Source organism: Somniosus microcephalus, chromosome 10, assembly GCF_052327205.1.
Source record: "Somniosus microcephalus isolate GS21.2 chromosome 10, FLI_Smic_1.0, whole genome shotgun sequence".
In the NCBI taxonomy this organism is placed as follows: Eukaryota; Metazoa; Chordata; class Chondrichthyes; order Squaliformes; family Somniosidae; genus Somniosus; species Somniosus microcephalus.
This window is the reverse complement of record NC_140996.1, coordinates 176,999,639-177,017,293: the sequence shown is the minus strand read 5'-3', so window position 1 is coordinate 177,017,293 and position 17,655 is coordinate 176,999,639. Positions and strand designations below refer to the sequence as shown.

The 17,655-nt window shown below is 46.8% G+C and overlaps 1 protein-coding gene across 3 annotated transcripts in view; it reads left to right on the top strand.

The window, feature by feature from the left end:
* Positions 1–11,832: 11,832 nt before the first annotated feature.
* The window catches only part of LOC147111873 (spermatogenesis-associated protein 13-like), a 398,934-nt gene continuing 393,111 nt past the window's right edge, over positions 11,833–17,655 (top strand). Inside the window, exon 1 of one of the 3 annotated variants that reach the window (XR_015079762.1) lies at positions 11,833–12,225. Coding sequence is in view for 2 of the 3 variants with exons in the window: in XM_085999214.1 (XP_085855340.1) it covers positions 12,211–12,225 (15 nt within the window). In the remaining variant the exon portion in view is untranslated. The remainder of the gene's footprint in view (positions 12,226–17,655) is intronic. The other 2 variants (XM_085999214.1, XM_085999215.1) reach the window with 2 other exon arrangements.

Genomic DNA, 17,655 nt, shown 5'->3' with positions numbered 1-17,655 from the left:
ACGCTGAACAAATATTTTCTATCAGTCTTTACAGTAGAGGACACTAAAAATATCCCAACACTGGAGAAACAGGGGGCAATGGGGGGTGGGGGGGGGGGCGCGGAGGAGCTAAAGACGATTAAAATCACTAAGGAGATGGTACTCAGTAAAATAATGGGACTTAAGGCGGATAAATCCCCCGGACCTGATGGCCTACATCCTAGGGTCTTGAGAGAAGTGGCGGTAGGGATTGTGGATGCATTGGTGATTATTTTCCAGAACTCCCTGGACTCAGGAAAGGTCCCGGCAGATTGGAAAACTGCTAATGTAACACCCTTATTTAAGAAGGGAAGTAGACAAAAGGCCGGAAACTACAGACCAGTTAGCCTAACATCTGTGGTTGGCAAAATGTTGGAGTCCATTATTAAGGATACAGTAACAGAGCATTTGGATAAACATAATTTAATAGGACAGAGTCAGCATGGTTTTACGAAGGGGAAGTCATGTTTGACAAATTTGCACGAATTCTTTGAGGATGTAACATACAGGGTGGATAAAGGGGAACCAGTGGATGTAGTGTATTTGAACTTCCAAAAGGCATTTGACAAGGTTCCACACAAAAGATTACTGATCAAGATAAAAAATCACAGGTTTGGGGGTAATATACTGGCATGGGTGGAAGATTGGCTATCTAACAGAAAACAAAGAGTTGGGATAAATGGTTCATTTTCGGGCTGGCAATCAGTAACTAGTGGTGTTCCGCAGGGGTCAGTGCTGGGACCCCAACTCTTTACAATCTATATTAACGATTTGGAGGAAGGGACCGAGTGCAACTTATCCAAGTTTGCTGACGATACAAAGATGGGAGGGAGGGCAGTGAGTGAGGAGGACATAAAAAACGTGCAAAAGGACATAGACAGGCTAAGTGAGTGGGCAGAGATTTGGCAGATGCAATATAATGTTGGAAAGTGTGAGGTTATGCACTTTGGCAGAAAAAAATCAAAGAGCAAGTTATTATCTTAATGGCAAGAAACTGGAAAGTACTGTAGTACAAAGGGATCTGGGGGTCCTGGTGCACGAAACTCAAAAAGTTAGTATGCAGGTGCAGCAAGTGATCAAGAAGGCCAATGGAATGTTGGCTTTTATTGCTAGGGGGATGGAATATAAAAACAGGGAGGTATTGCTGCAGTTGTACAAGGTATTGGTGAGACCGCACCTGGAATACTGCATACAGTTTTGGTGTCCATACTTAAGAAAAGACATACTTGCTCTCGAGTCAGTACAAAGAAGGTTCACTCGGTTAATCCCGGGGATGAGGGGGTGGTCATATGTGGAGAGGTTGAGTAGATTGGGACTCTACTCATTGGAGTTCAGAAGAATGAGAGGCGATCTTATTGAAACATATAAGATTGTGAAGGGGCTTGATCGGGTGGATGCGGTGAGGATGTTCCCAATGATGGGTGAAACTAGAACTAGGGGGCATAATCTTAAAATAAGGGGCTGCTCTTTCAAAACTGAGATGAGGAGAAACTTCTTCACTCAGAGGGTGGTAGGTTTGTGGAATTTGCTGCCCCAGAAAGCTGTGGAAGCTACATCATTAAATAAATTTAAAACAGAAATAGATAGTTTCCTAGAAGTAAAGGGAATTAAGGGTTATGGGGAGTGGGCAGGAAATTGGACATGAGTCTAGGTTCGGAATGGTCATGGCCCTGTGGGTAGTGGAGTGGGCCCAGGGGCCGTGTAGCCTGGTTCTGCTCCTACTGTGTTCTAATTCTGTGTTAGATTTCAGGAGATGGTTTTATTCCTGTTCCAGGCTGGGGTGGAGATCGCCTTTACAGAAGGTAAGTACTGTAGAAAAAATAGGGACAGAGTGATCTCCTGGAAGAATTTCGATCGCCTAGATGGGTCGGAGAGGAATTTCCCAGATTTTTTTCTCCCAAATTGGCCATTGGGTCTTTATCTGGTTTTTCGCCTCTCCCAGGAGATCACATGGGTTCGGGTGGATGCAGAGTGATAGAAGATTTGAGGTTAGGATCAGATCAGCCATGATCTTATTGAATGGTGGAGCAGGCTCGAGGGGCCGATTGGCCTACTCCTGCTCCTAGTTCTTATGTTCTTATATTATCTAAATGGAGAGAAACTGCAAAGTGCTACAGTACAAAGGGATCTGGGGGTCCTGGTGCATGAAACACAAAAAGTTAGTATGCAGGTGCAGCAGGTGATCAGGAAGGCCAATGGAATCTTGGCTTTTATTGCAAGGGGGATGAAGTATAAAAACAGGGAAGTCTTGCTGCAGTTATACAGGGTATTGGTGAGGCCACACCTGGAATACTGCGTGCAGTTTTGGTTTCCATATTTAAGAAAAGATATACTTGCTCTCGAGGCGGTTCAGAGAAGGTTCACTCGGTTGATTCCAGAGATGAGGGGGTTGACGTATGAGGGAAGGTTGAGTAGGTTGGGACTCTACTCATTGGAGTTCAGAAGAATGAGAGGCGATCTTATCGAAACATATAAGATTGTGAGGGGGCTTGATCGGGTGGATGCGGTGAGGATGTTTCCACTGATGGGTGAGATTAGAACTAGGGGGCATAAAGGGGCTGCCCTTTCAAAACTGAGATGAGGAGAAACTTCTTCACTCAGAGGGTAGTAAATCTATGGAATTTGCTACCCCAGAGAGCTGTGGAAGCTGCAACATTAAATAAATTTAAAATGGAGATAAGACATTTTCCTAGCAGATAAGGGAATTAGGGGTTACGGGGAGAGGGCAGGGAAGTGGATGTGAGTCTAAATTCAGATCAGCCATGATCCTATTGAATGGCGGAGCAGGCCCGAGGGGCCGTATGGCCTACTCCTGCTCCTATTTCTTATGTTCTTATGAATGAAAAGCTAGTATCAGTAATGGTAACCATGAAACTACCAGATTGTCGTAAAAACCCATTTGGTTCACTATTGTCCTTTAGGGAAGGAAATATGCCATCCTTACCTGGTCTGGCCTATATGTGACTCTAGACCCACAGCAATGTGGTTCACTTTTAACTGCCCTCTGAAATGACCTAGCAAGCCACTCAGTTGTATCAAATCGCTACGAAACAGAAGAAGAAGAAAGAAACCAGATGGACCAATCGGCACCGGCTACGGACACGGCAACAGCACACCCAGCCCAATCAACCATGCAAAGTCCTCCTCACCAACATCTGGGGACTTGTGCCAAAATTGGGAGAGCTGTCACACAGACTAGTCAAGCAACAGCCTGACATAGTCATACTCACAGAATCACACCTTTCAGCCAATGTCTCAATGTCCTGTCCCACCGGCAGGACAGACCCACCAGGGGTGGCGGCACAATGGTATACAGTCGGGAAGGAGTGGCCCTGGGAGTCCTCAACATTGACTCTGGACCCCATGAAGTCTCATGGCTTCAGGTCAAACACTGGCAAGGAAGCCTCCTGCTGATTACCACCTACCGCCCTCCCTCAGCTAATGAATCAGTACTCCTCCATGTTGAACACCACTTGGAAGAAGCACTGGAGTATAGCAAGGGCACAGAATGTACTCTGGGTGGGGGACTTCAATGTCCATCACCAAGAGTGGCTCAGTAGCACCACTGCTGGCTGAGTCCTGAAGGGACAGGTGGTGAGTGAATGAACACGAGGGAAAAACCTACTTGACCTCGTCCTCACCAATCTACCTATCGCAGATGCATCTGTCCATGGCAGCAGTGACCACCGCACAGTCATTGGCACTGCCACCGTGCTAAATGGGATACATTCAGAACAAATCTAGCAGCTCAAAACTGTACATCCATGAGGCGCTGTGGGCCATCAGCAGCAGCAGAACTGTATTCCACCACAATCTGTAACCTCATGGCCCGGCATATCCCTCACTCTACCATTACCATCAAGTCAGGGGACCAACTGGTTCAATAAGGAGTGTAGAAGAGCATGCCAAGAGCAGCACCAGGCGTACCTAAACATGAGGTGCCAACCTGGGGAAGCTGCAACACAGGACTACATGCATGCTAAAAAGCGGAAGCAGCATGCTATAGACAGGGCTAAGCAATCCCACAATCAACGGATCAGATCAAAGCTCTGCAGTCCTGCCACATCCAGTCGTGAATGGTGGTGGACCATTAAACAACTAATGGGAGGAGGAGGCTCCATGAATATCCCCATCCTCAATAATGGTAGAGCCCAGCACATGAGTGCTAAAGGCTGAAGCGTTTGCAACCTTCTTCAGCCAGAAGTGCCGAGTGAATGATCCATATTGGCCTCCTCCGGAGGTCCCCACCATCACAGAAGCCAGTCTTCAGCCAATTCGATTCACTCCACGTGATATCAAGAAATGGCTCAGTGCATTGGATACAGCAAAGGCTAGGGGCCCTGACAACATCCCGGCTATCGTGCTGAAGACTTGTGCTCCAGAATGAGCTGCGCCTCTAGCCAAGCTGTTCCAGTACAGCTACAACACTGGCATCTATCCGACAATGTGGAAAACTGCCCAGGTATGTCCTGTCCACAAAAAGCAGGACAAATCCAATCCAGCCAATTACCGCCCCATCAGTCTACTCTCAATCATCAGCAAAGTGATGGAAGGTGTCATCGACAGTGCTATCAAGCAGCACTTACTCACCAATAACCTGCTCACTGATGCCCAGTTTGGTTTCCGCCAAGACCACTCTGCTCCCGACCTCATTACAGCCTTGGTACAAACATGGACAAAGGAGCTGAATTACAGAGGTGAGGTGAGAGTGACTGCCCTTGACATCAAGGCAGCATTTGACCAAGTGTGGCATGAAGGAGCCCTAGTAAAACTGAAGTCAATGGGAATCGGGGGGAAACTCTCCACTGGCTGCAGTCATACCTAGCACAAAGGAAGATGGTTGTGGTGATTGAAGGTCAATCATCACAGCCCCAGGACATCGCTACAGGTGTTCCTCAGGGCAGTGTCCTAGGCCCAATCATCTTCAACTGCTTCATCAATGACCTTCCTTCCAACAGAGGGTCAGAAGTGGGGATGTTCACTGATGACTGCACAGTGTTCAGTGCCATTCACAACTCCTCAGATAATGAAGCAGTCCATGCCCGCATGCAACAAGACCTGGATGATGTTCAGGCTTGGGCTGATGAGTGGCAGGTAACATTCGCGTCACACAAGTGCCAGGTAATGACTATCCCCAACAAGCGAGAGTCTAACCACCACCCCTTGACATTCAATGGCATTACCATCACCGAATCCCCCACAACCAGCATCCTGGGCGGTCACCATTGACCAGAAACTTAACTGGACCAGCCACATAAATACAGGTAGACTATCCTTTATCCGAAAACCTCGGGACCAGCCGAGTTTCGGATAAAGGAGAATTTCGGATTTCGGAAGGTGGGTCGGCGGGGGTCCGCGGGGGGGGGTCGGCGGGGGGTCGTGCGCACGACTTACGCTGACGCTCAGCGTAAGTCAGTCGGGGTTGGCGGGGGTCGAGGCCGGCGGGGTCCGCGGGGGGGTCGGCGGTTGTCGGGGCTGGCGGTTGTCGGGGTCCGCGGGGGGGTCGGCGGTTGTCGGGGCTGGCGGGGGGGTTCGGCGGTTGTCGGGGCTGGTTCGGCGGTTGTCGGGGTCGGCGGTTGTCGGGGCCGGCGGGGTCCGCGGGGGGGTCGGCGGGGGGGATCGGCGGTTGGCGGGGTCGGCGGTTGTCGGGGCCGGTGGGGTCCGCGGGGGGGGGTCGGCGGTTGTCGGGGTCGGCGGTTGTCGGGGCCGGCGGGGTCCGCGGGGGGGTCGGCGGTTGTCGGGGCTGGGGGGGTCGGCGGTTGTCGGGGCTGGCGGGGTCCGCGGGGGGGATCGGCGGTTGTCGGGGCCGGCGGGGTCCGCGGGGGATCGGCGGTTGTCGGGGTCGGCGGTTGTCGGGGCCGGCGGTTGTCGGGGCCGGCGGGGTCCGCGGGGGGGTCGGCGGGGGGTCGTGCGCACGACTTACCCTTTATCCGAACTTCCGAAACCGGAACCCTCTAAAAACCGAAGGTTTTTTCGTTCGTACGCACGACTTACGCTGAACGAAAAAACCTTCGGTTTTTAGAGGGTTTCGGTTTTCGGAAGTCCGGATAAAGGGTAGTCTACCTGTACTGTGGCAACAAGAGGTCAGAGGCTAGGTATTCTGTGGTGAGTGTCTCACCTCCAGACTCCCCAAAGCCTTTCCACCATCTACAAGACACAAGTAAGAGGTGTGATGGAATACTCTCCACTTGCCTGGATGAGTGCAGCTCCAACAACACTCAAGAAGCTCAACACCATACAGGACAAAGCAGCCCACTTGATTGGCACCCCATCCACCACCTTCAACATTCACTCCCTCCACCACCAGCGTACCGTGGCTGCAGTGTGTACCATCTACAAGATGCACTGCAGCAACTCGCCAAGACTTCTTCGGCAGCACCTCCCAAATCCGTGACCTCTACCACCTAGAAGGACAAGGGCAGCAGGTGCATGGGAATACCACCACCTCCAAGTTCCCCTCCAAGTCACACACCATCCTGACTTAGAAGTATATCGCCGATCCTTCATCGTCGCTGGGTCAGAATCCTGGCACGACCCTCCCTAACAGCAGTGTGGGAGTACCTTCACCACACGGACTGCAGCGGTTCAAGAAGGCAGCTCACCTCCACCTTCTCAAGGGCAACTAGGGATGGGAATAAATGCTGGCCTTGCCAGCGACGCCCACGTCCCATAAAAGGAATTTAAAAAAAATTCACATTCAAAGCAAGCTTCTGGCCTGGATCGAGTATGGCAATAGAACTTTGCCAAGGAGTGACAGGGGATAGGAAATATGGCAAATCATCAGCCCATAAAAGGCTGCAAGCTCGGTTTAAAGGGCAGTGACCAGTTTTTCCAAAAGGCTGTATGGGGCAAAATAGGTGGTTAATAAAAATACAATGGAAGACAAAGCGAATATGGGGACAGAAAAATGAGCCCATGGGCAAGTGGTAGAGCACTTAGCACTGAAACTCTGTGTTTGATAGTCAGGAAATGGAGGTTGCTTCTGCTTCCATGCCTTTGTTACCTCTAGACTTGACTATTCCAACGCACCCCTCTGTAAACTTGAGGTCACCCAAAACTCTGCTGTCTGTGTCCTAACTTGTATCAAGTCCCGATCACTCATCAACCCTGTGCTCGCTGAGCTACACTGGCTCCCGGTTAAGCAATGCCACGATTTAAAAATTCTCATCCTGGTCACCATTCCACTTCCAGAACATCGCCCAACTCCACCCCTGCCTCAGCTCATCGGCTGCTGAAACTCTCATCCATGCCTTTGTTACCTCTAGATTTGACTACTCCAATGCTCTCCTGGTCAACCTCCCATTTTCCAACCTTCAAAAACTCTGCTGCCCGTATCCTAACTCGCACCAATCCCTTTCACCCATCAATGCTTGCTGTACATTCACTCCTGGTTAAGCAACGCCACAATTTTAAAATTCTCATCCTTGTTTTCAAATCCTGTCATGGCCTTGCCCCTCCCTATCTTTGTAATCTCCTTCAGCCCCACAACCCTCCAAGATATCTGCACTCTTCTAATTATGGTCTCTTGAACAACCCCGATTATAAATCGCTCCACCATTGGTGGCTTTGTCTTCAGCTTCCAAGGCCCTAAGCTCTGGAATTCCCTCCCTAAAACTCTCCGCCTCTCTACCCTCCTTTAAGACACTCCTTAAAACCTACCTCTTTGCCCAAGCTTTTGATCATCTGCCCTAATATCTCTATGTGGCTCAGTATCAAATTTTGTTTTATAATTCTCTTATGAAGCGCCTTGGGACGCTTTACTATGTTAAAGATGCTATATAAATACAAGTTGTTGTTGCACAAGATGACTGTGAGGAAGAGTGCCTTGTTTAGCATTTCAGGGCACCCTCCGCAGAGGTGCAACATGCCTAGCAGGAAGTGATAATCATGGTCAACACTCAGTGCACTATCTTCAGAATGTGGGAACAGATGCAAAAGAAGATGGCATGCCTTAAGGAAGCCGCTAAGGACGACTCAATAGTACCATTTACTGGGTAGATAGCCAAAATATGCATACCACAAAGTGTTGCCCACCAATTGTTGGACATTTATTGCTGACTCAAACCAATGTCACATACAACCATTCGACTCTTTCATTACTTACCAAGTGTACCCCAGGAGAGCATACATTCAAGCGAAAACTTGGAATTGAAAACCACAGCACATTGGCATCTTCAAAGGGCTCCACACAATATCAGTGCAACACAACCTAGCTGCATAATCACTTACTGACACACAGGATGGACTACAGATTGGATAGATGTTTGTAAATGTACATGTGCTCCTTCAATTTAAAATACCTCAGAATACTTCTCTACTTGTATTATCTGCCATCTCATTGTACAAGAGAACCTGAACCAGAAGAGGGCTCAGAAACTGAAAGCCCTTGAACTTCTTGGAGGAGAATACCCTGGACATTGTTGCATACAAGAACATGGACATAGTAGAGGGAAGGTGATGCTGCAGGCCTCCCCAAGATCAGGGCCAGTATCATTCAGCTTATAGGTCGCGTCTTCCTTGTCATTCACTCCCAGGGATGGACTATACATAGCCAAAACACAGACAGCATCTTGCAATGCAAGCTCCAAAATTAAGGAATCTCTTGATGTCAACATTCTAACATTTATTCCTTTTTGGTCATTGTAGGACTGGTAGATAGCCTATCAGTGCTGACGGTGGCACCAGAACAAGATACCGCACAACACTCTGCTTCCCTCTCACACAAATATTTGCAAGCAACCTGCACAGCACATCTTGATGGTTGCAGTTAGTGAGCTTGAGGAGTGGCATCAGGTGAGCTACAGCGCATAGATGAGGAGAAGCAGATGATTGTGTTAGAGAAGGAGCAGATAGTCACATGGCTGTCATCAGTGACCTACTCTACTTTTAAGAAATGCAGCAGTGCAGTGACTATGAGTAGTCATGTCATGCTACTTTTAGGATTAAGTAAGAAAGGAGGTGAGAGTGCTGATCAATACCACAGTTACCTGCTTGATGAGCGAGCCTTTAGTTTAGAGATTGCATTTCCAAGTGAGTAGGTGCAGGGTTGGAGCCCTATTCCTGGCAAGTGGAGACCAGATTTCCACTCTGAATTGATATCCAGCAGGATACTCGCATTCCCCTCATTGTATGGGTTGTGGGAGCCCATAAAACCCTCCTGCTGTATAGGACTAACCAGCCTGTCGGCTGATGGAAAGATGGTTACGGCCATGGAAGAAGCGTTCGTCACAACCCAGCAGACTGTTAATCAGCCTGAGAATCCATCCACTACTTCACACTATTCTTTCCAAGGAAAGAGTATGAAGATAAAAAACAAAAAAACCTGCTTGATACATTTGTGGACAGTAGATTGACTGATATTACAGATGATCCTTATTGTAGCACAGGGGGAGGCAGAAGAAAAAAAGTTGAGGGTATGCTAACCTTGACTATCACTATCAGTAGCATCCTTATGGCGCAGTTTGGCGACAGGTGATTTTGAAGCAGATGGTACAGCTATACAACTGGCTCCATGGATTCATTGCCAGGTACGTGTGCCAAGAGCCTGCAGATATGTGTGGTGGCATAATGGGAGGTGCTGCAAGTCTGACTCTGCTTCTTCCTGCCATACCTTCGTTCATCTTATACCAGTTCAACCATACTGTATTTGGGCACTTTTAAGATCGACCACCATTATTAACTTTAACTTAACTTGGCACAGTAGCTACAGAAAATGCTGGAAATACTCAGCAGGCCAGGCAGCTGAGTATTTCCAGCATTTTCTGTTGTTATTTCAGATTTCCAGCATCCGCAGTATTTTGCTATCGTATTGGCACAGTAGCTTGCACTTAGCTGCCATAATGCTCCATGACCTCCAGTATCCTAAGATTCCCTTTTATGTACCCTTTTCCAGCAATGTCTGTTCTGCTGAAGTCTTACAAATGCTTTAATTACAGTTGCATTAATTTGACACTCATTAATATTCAGCTACTTTTGTTTCCACCTAAACATTCTCCACTATTTTTGGATACCCAAAACTTTAAAAACAGAAACATAGAAAAAACATTGCAGTAAAAATGGGGGCAGAGCGTGAAGAAATAATCCAAGGGTTTCACTCCGGTCAGTGATCCCTGCTGCAAATGCATGCATATGGATTGCAAATGAGGACAGGATTGGGCTAGGTGGTGACATTCTCCACAATCAGATAATCTGCCACTGTCAAATATAAATAACAGCCACTTGGGCATGGTATCAGGAAGCAACTGCCACCAGTGCAACTTTACCATAGAGAGGTACAAATTCTTACAGGAGGAAGAACATCAGAGATAAAGAAACAATGTTACTGGGCTAGAAATTCATAAACCCTTTTAAAGGTTGGATGTGCACTGCCTTGACCTGCTGTTGATCTTGCCCCAAATCGTAGGGATGGGGTCATTTTAAGTATTCAGGGTAGGCATCTGTCCCTGTTGTGGTACAGTCAAAGCACCTTCCCCAATGAGGAGGCACTATTCTGCTCCAACAGGGGGCACCTAAGGCCCAGCAATATGGACACAAACGTTTTTATAAAGTCCCTCAGTGGGCAAAGGGGCATCTTTTTGAATGTACAAGGAAACTCTTTGGTATCCGGCACCGACGGGACCAGGATGGTGGCGGTTGATTAAAAATTCCGGATGACGGAGAGGGTTATCTACCAAGGCTATTTTTAACAAACAAAAATAAGAAAAATCGAGAAATGTGCAGTATACAGTAATTGGGTACTCACCTACAGAATGTTGGGTTAAATGGATGGTGGAAGATGCTTGATTAAGCACAGTACTGCCAGTTGAGGGTAATCCATAACTCTTTAATTACTTAACAGTAAAACAAAACTTATACAGTAAACAGAAAAATGGCGGATCGGAAGAGACTACTGGCAGCGCGGGAGAGTCAGACTCCTGTTATTGAGGTGTTCGGACTTCCGATAGCGCCAAGAAGCTGAGTAGTGGCAGTTTGGAGAACTACCCCCACTGACTAACTCGGCCACCGCGGGAGACTCGGACTTGGACACATTTCCGGTTATTGAGGCGTTGTTTTCAGAGTATGAATTTTGCCATTTAAACGAGAGTTTCCTGTAATTGATCTCCTGGGATCTAGCTTAGTAACTTTGGTTGTTTTCCTCCCTCCCTTTTGAAAGAATTGGACGCCTCTGGGATCAATTACCTTAATTTCTTGCAATGCTGACACCTTCTTACAGGACCAGAATGGGACCGACGCCTACTCTTGATAGGTATAGGTGTCACTGGACCCATCAGGTAGTGAGCTGGGCACAATTCCCTGGGTAGCTCATGAAGTCTCCCAAATACACACCCAAAGTCATTTGTGTATCAGGGCCGACCCAAGATGTGGCCACCTCCACAACAGTTTACTGGAAAACTTGGAAGGGGCAGAAATCTAGCCGATCCAGGTTCCACAACAAACTGTGGCCACTGTCCCTCAAACCAACCAGAATTGTACTAGTTCCACCCCACCCTGCTGGCTAGAATTTCTACCCAACTGGTGGAAAAATGTTCCACTCTTATCTGAAAACCATTATCAAACCAAAAAAATATTTGCTCAAACTAGGGAAATATTTAACTACTCATGTGACTCCATGTGTGGGCTGTACATAAGGCAAAGCAGCAGAAAACGAATGAGAAACAGAAAAGAGGTAAGAAGGATTAAATCTCGTCACTTCAATGTTATTTCCTCAATACAAAAGAAACAGATAACACTCCTGATCACTCTTCACGCCGAAACTGATCATATTTCAGAGGGGAACAAACATTGCCTCCTTCTTCTTCTTCTCTGATGAAAAGCAGAGGGTGGGAGGGCTTAAGGCAGGACAGCTCAGATATCTACCACTGACTAAAAACCTGTCAATCCCACAAGGAAGAACATACCTAAAGTCAAAGCAGCTGATAGTTTTAAGGATAACAAAAGTGAGTGTTACCGAAGTCAACAAGAGGACCGGACCAGATCTTCTATTCCCCAGAGCAAACTCTTCACCTTTTAACATGCAAATGACAGCAGTGCCAAAGCTCACTCGCCACCCACCGGCGGCCCCTATAACCGGCCCATCAGAAGGCGGCGCCTTTTGATTTGATTTCATTAACCGCACGTGAAGGAGAAAAAAAGAAGTCATGGCTCGTGAGGCGGGAAAAGCCGAGGATTGAGCGGAGCCCGGCGGTCTCCGGGATGTGGAGGAGTAAAGTAAGTTTGGTTGTTTCATTTTTTTTTAAAGTGAGTGAATTGGGAGTAAAGATAACGTCAGGGAAGCGAGTGATAGAAGAACAGGTGGGTAAAAGGGCCCGCGATGGGAGGGAGGAGCCGGAGGTGGAGGTGGACGGGGAGCCCCGGACGGCTAATGGGGCAGTTGGTGTCCCTCAGCTGCTTGTCCGAGGCCTGCCTGTTCGGTGCCGGTCAGGACTCTCGCCAACAGGGCTGGTAATCGCCGAAACCGCCATCACACCAGCTGTAAACTATACTTTCACCGTCGACGGTTACAGTTGAACAGGTTGTTATGGTTCCTGGCGGGCAGAATCCCTGCTCCATTGATAAACTCGCCTCCGGACCCGCGGCCGTTGCACCCACTGATTGGAAAACTCTTTATCCGTTAACGGTCACATTACTACTGGCACTCCAAGAGGCGACTGGGTTAACGCTGTCCGCCAGCTTGGCTAATCGTGTGCTTAATTATAGCAGCTAGTCCAGTCCTTCCTACCAGAGTTTTCTGTGTGTCTGTTTTAACATCAAAAGAAAGACTTGCATTTCTATAGCGCCTTTCACGAGCACGGACGTCCCAAAGCGCTTTACAGCCAGTGAAGTACTTTTTGAAGTGTAGTCACTGTTGCAGGAAAAGCGGCAGCCAATTTGTGCACCGCAAGCTCCCACAAACAGCAATGTGATAATGACCAGATAATCTGTTTCAGTCATGTTGATTTGAGGGATAAATATTGGCCAGGACACCGGGATAACTCCCCTGCTCTTTGAAATAGTGCCATGGGATTTTTTACGTCCACCTGAGAGCAGACGGGGCTCTGGTTTAACATCTCATCCAAAAGACTGCACCTGACAGTGCAGCACTCCCTCCACTGCACTGGACTGGAGCGTCAGCCTAGATTTTTGTGATGAAGTCTTTAGAGTGGGGCTTGAACCCACAACCTTCTGACTCAGATGAGAGTGCTACCCACTGAGCCACAGTTAAAAACTCTTTGATAGCAATGAGCAAACCATTTAGAATTCTGTAGTGCAGTATTTATTTATAAAAAGGTTAAGACTTCATTAAATCGATTATTGCAGACTTGAGACAGGTATCCATGAAGACAGTACAATAAACCAAGCACCACAATAACAACTTGCATTTATATAGTACCTTTTTAATGTAGAAAAACGCAGTGCTTCAGAAGTGCAAGGAAAATGGATGGCAAGTGAGAGAGAGGGAGGGTTGACCAAAAAGTAGGGTTTAAGGAGAGGTGTGGAGGGGTTTAGGAAGGGAATTCTAGTGAGTGGGACATTGTCCACCATTGGTGGCGGAGCCACCAATCATAAGAGGCTGGAGTTAGAGGAATGGAGATGGGGTGGGCAGACAAGGTTGTCAGGCTGGGGGAGGTTGCAGTGATCGGGTGGGGTGAAACTGTGGAGGGATTTAAAACACTGGGATAAGAATGCTTTATTTTGAAGCATTGGTTCCTGGGAAACAGTGTAGGTCAGTGAGTGCACAGTAAACACCAGTTGACTGCATTCATTACGTAAAATAAAAAGGGTAACTGGCAGTAAGTAGAGGTTAGGTTTTAATCTAGTGGTTCCTAAATAACAAGGGCAGACCTTGAGTAGTTTATAAATAATATGAATGCTTAAGATTAGATTCTTGCCTTGCATTCAATTCCTGGTATCTGCTTTGTGTATTTTTAAACAAATATATACTACTTACATTTCTTAAGGTTTTATTTTAGATTTGCCTTTTGTAGAACCAGTGTGTTTTGTAGTGGATGCTGAATGCTGATGCACACTCTGCTGTTAGCACATTAATGTTCATACTGTAGATTAAAGGGGCTCATTTGGTTAAAATTACTTTCAAGTGACTACTAGGCTTTAGAATAGGTAATGCAGTATCATTATTTCTGCACAAAATAGGTTTACTTGATTTATAAACATGAAAACCACTAATATAGTTTGCATCTAAAAAGTTTTAATGTCTACTATATGGCAAACTTTCTCAAGTGGCCAAAATAGTACCAATTAACCAACCAGGCTGTTTCAGGAACTTAGCCTACCTAAAACTCTACAATCCTTTGTGATGACCCTTTGATTGTACAGTCATTATGGAAAGTTTAATCATTTGCTGTTGATTTTTGGGGAAATTCTGTTGTCTGTTTTATTATGTATTGGATGCTTTGTATTGAGTTACATAACATAAGAAATAGGAGCAGGAATAGGCCACTTGGCCCCTCGAGCCTGCTCCACCATTCAATAAGATCATGGCTGATCTTGGGCTCAAAGCCACTTCCCCGCCTGCTCCCCATAACCCTTCACTCCCTTATCTTGCAAAAATCTGTCTATCTCCACCTTTAAATGTATTTAATGATCCAGCCTCCCCGGCTCTCTGAAGCAGAGAATTCCGCAGATTTACGACCCTCAGAGAAGAAATTCCTCCTCACTCAGTTCTAAAAGGGCGACCCTTTATTCTGAAACGATGTCCCTGAGTTCTAGATTTCACCACTAGGCGAAACATCCTCTCTGCATTAATCTTGTCGAGCCCCCTCAGTATCTTTATATGTTTCAATAAGATCACTTCTCATTCTCCTAAATTCCAATGAGTATAGGCTCAACATTTCTTCATAAGTCATCCCCTCATCTCGGGAATCAACCGCGTTGAATCATCTCTGAACTGCCACCAATGCAAGTATATCCTTCCTTAAATAAGGAGACCAAAATTGTACGCAGTACTCAAGGTGTGGTCTCACCAATACCCTTACAAGAGAGTTACAAGAGAGTAATTCAATCTCAGATTTCTGATCCGTCATAAAACACAAGAATGAAGCTCAAGTGGTTTGTGACAAGCCATAAGGCACCAGAGATTGAATTACTTGTCTTCAACTCGGTGCACAAATTCATTCTAACTAGCGTATCAGTGAAACTATACAAAACAAAATTTTGGTAAAAACGCCCAATTTTCCACATGTATCCTTGGTGATGGAAGCTGAGTTAGAATAATTGGAATGAAAGCACAATGAAAATCAGGATTACACAACTGAAGAAAATGGCTTCATATGGCTGTTTTACTGAAATGTGTTGATACCAGCTTACTGGAATTATATCATGTGGTCTATATGCTGTATGATATTGTTTTCAGTAAGCTGTTCACAACATTCCCTAACTAAAGTCACTTGACATGCACTATAATGTGGATAAATGCGAGGTTATCCACTTTGGGGGTAAAAACAGGAGGGTAGATTATTATCTAAATGGCAATAGATTGGGAGATGGGGAAGTGCAGAGGGACCTGGGTGTTCTTGTGCACCAGTCACTGAAGGAGAGCATGCAGGTGCAACAGGCGATTAAGAAGGCAAATGGTATGTTGGCCTTCATATCAAGGGGGTTCGAGTATAGGAATAGGGATACCTTACTACAGCTGTACAAGGTGCTGGTGAGACCGCATCTGGAGTATTGTGTACAGTTTTGGTCGCCCCATCTGCGGAAGGATGTTCTTGCCATGGAAAGAGTGCAGCGGCGATTCACCAGGCTGATACCTGGAATGGCGGGAATGACCTACGAGGAGAGATTGAATAGTTTGGGCTTGTACTCACTGGAGTTTAGAAGATTGAGAGGGGATCTCATCGAAACATATAAAATTATGGCAGGCCTGGACAGGCTGAATTCAGAGAGAATGTTTCCAATGGCAGGGGAGCACAGAACCAGGGGCCACAGTCTAAAAATAGCGGGCAAATCATTTAAAACAGAGATGAGGAAGAATTTCTTCACTCAAAGAGTGGTGAGCCTGTGGAATTCCCTGCCACAGAGGGCTGTGAAGGCTAATTCAATAAATATTTTCAAGAGAGAATTGGATATATTTCTGAAGGCTAAGGGGATTAAGGGTTACGGAGAAAAGGCGGGGACGGGGTACTGAACTGGTAAGATCAGCTAAGATCTCAGACGAAGATCAGCCATGATCTCATTGAATGGCGGAGCAGGCTCGAAGGGCCGAATGGCCTACTCCTGTTCCTATCTCTATGTTTCTATGACATCCACTGACGGTCACTGTGGTACAGTATCCCTCCTCATCTCTAAGATTGAGACCATCTGTTCAGCTGCCTCTGCCACTTCCCTTCCTTCCCCTAGCCCACTGGGCCAAACTTCCTCTAAGGTTCCCCCCTGCCCTAGCCCTGAACTCACATCTTTCTCCAGTTTCTCTCCGATCTCCCCTCATGACCTCTCCATGCTCATCTTGTCCATGAGACCCACTTTCTGCTCCCTCGACCCTATTCCCACCAAACTGCTAACCACCCAACTTCCGTTTCTGGCTCCCATGTTAGCTGACATTGTTAACAGTTCTCTCTCCTCAGGCACTGTCCCACTCTCCCTCAAATCTGCAGTCATTACCCCTCTCCTCAAAAAACCAACCCTTGCCCCTCTGTCCTTGCAAACTACTGCCCCATCTCATAAGGATATAAGAACATAAGACGTAGGAGCAGGAGTAGGTCATTTGGCCCCTCGAGCCTGCTCTGCCATTCAATAAGATCATGGCTGATCTGATCTTGGCCTCAACTCCACTTCCCTGCCCACACCCCATAACCCTTGACTCCGATAAGTTCAAAAATCTGTCTATCTCCACCTTAAATACATTCAATGACCCAGCCTCCACAGCTCTCTGGGGAAGAGAATTCCAAAGATTCACGACCCTCTGAGAGAAGAAATCCCTCCTCATTTCAGATTTAAAAGGGTGCCCCCTTATTCTGAAATGATGCCCCCTCGAGGGGAATCATCTTCTCTGCATCTACCTTGTCAAGCCCCTTCAGGATGATATAGATGGGTTGGTCAAATGGGTGGAACAGTGGCAAATGGAATTTAACCCTGAAAAGTGTGAGGTGATGCATTTCGGATGGACTAACAAGGCAAGGGAATACACAATGAATGATAAGACCCTAGGAAAGACAGAGGATCAGAGGGACCTTGGTGTGCATGTACATAGATCCCTGAAGGCAGCAGAACAGGTGGATAAGGTGGTTAAAAAGGCATATGGGATACTTGCCTTCATTAGCCGAGGCATAGAATATAAGAGCAGGGAGGTTATGATGGAGCTGTACAAAACGCTGGTATGGCCACAGCTGGAGTACTGTGCAGTTCTGGTCGCCACACTACAGGAAGGATAATAATAATAATCAACTTTATTGTCATTGTTAGTGCACAAGTGTAGTACAACGAGAGTGTACATTTTGATTAAGACATTTAACATTCAACATTCATTTGGCTTGTAATACATAAACATAATAAAGTGCATTGGCAGATGTGCAGGCTTTAGAGTTTATTTGTGGAGTTCAGTAGGATGACAGCCCTGGGAAAGAAGCTGTTCCTAAATCTGGTCGTACGGGTGCGAATGCATCTGTAGCGTCTCCCAGATGGCAGGGGGGCGAACAAACTGTG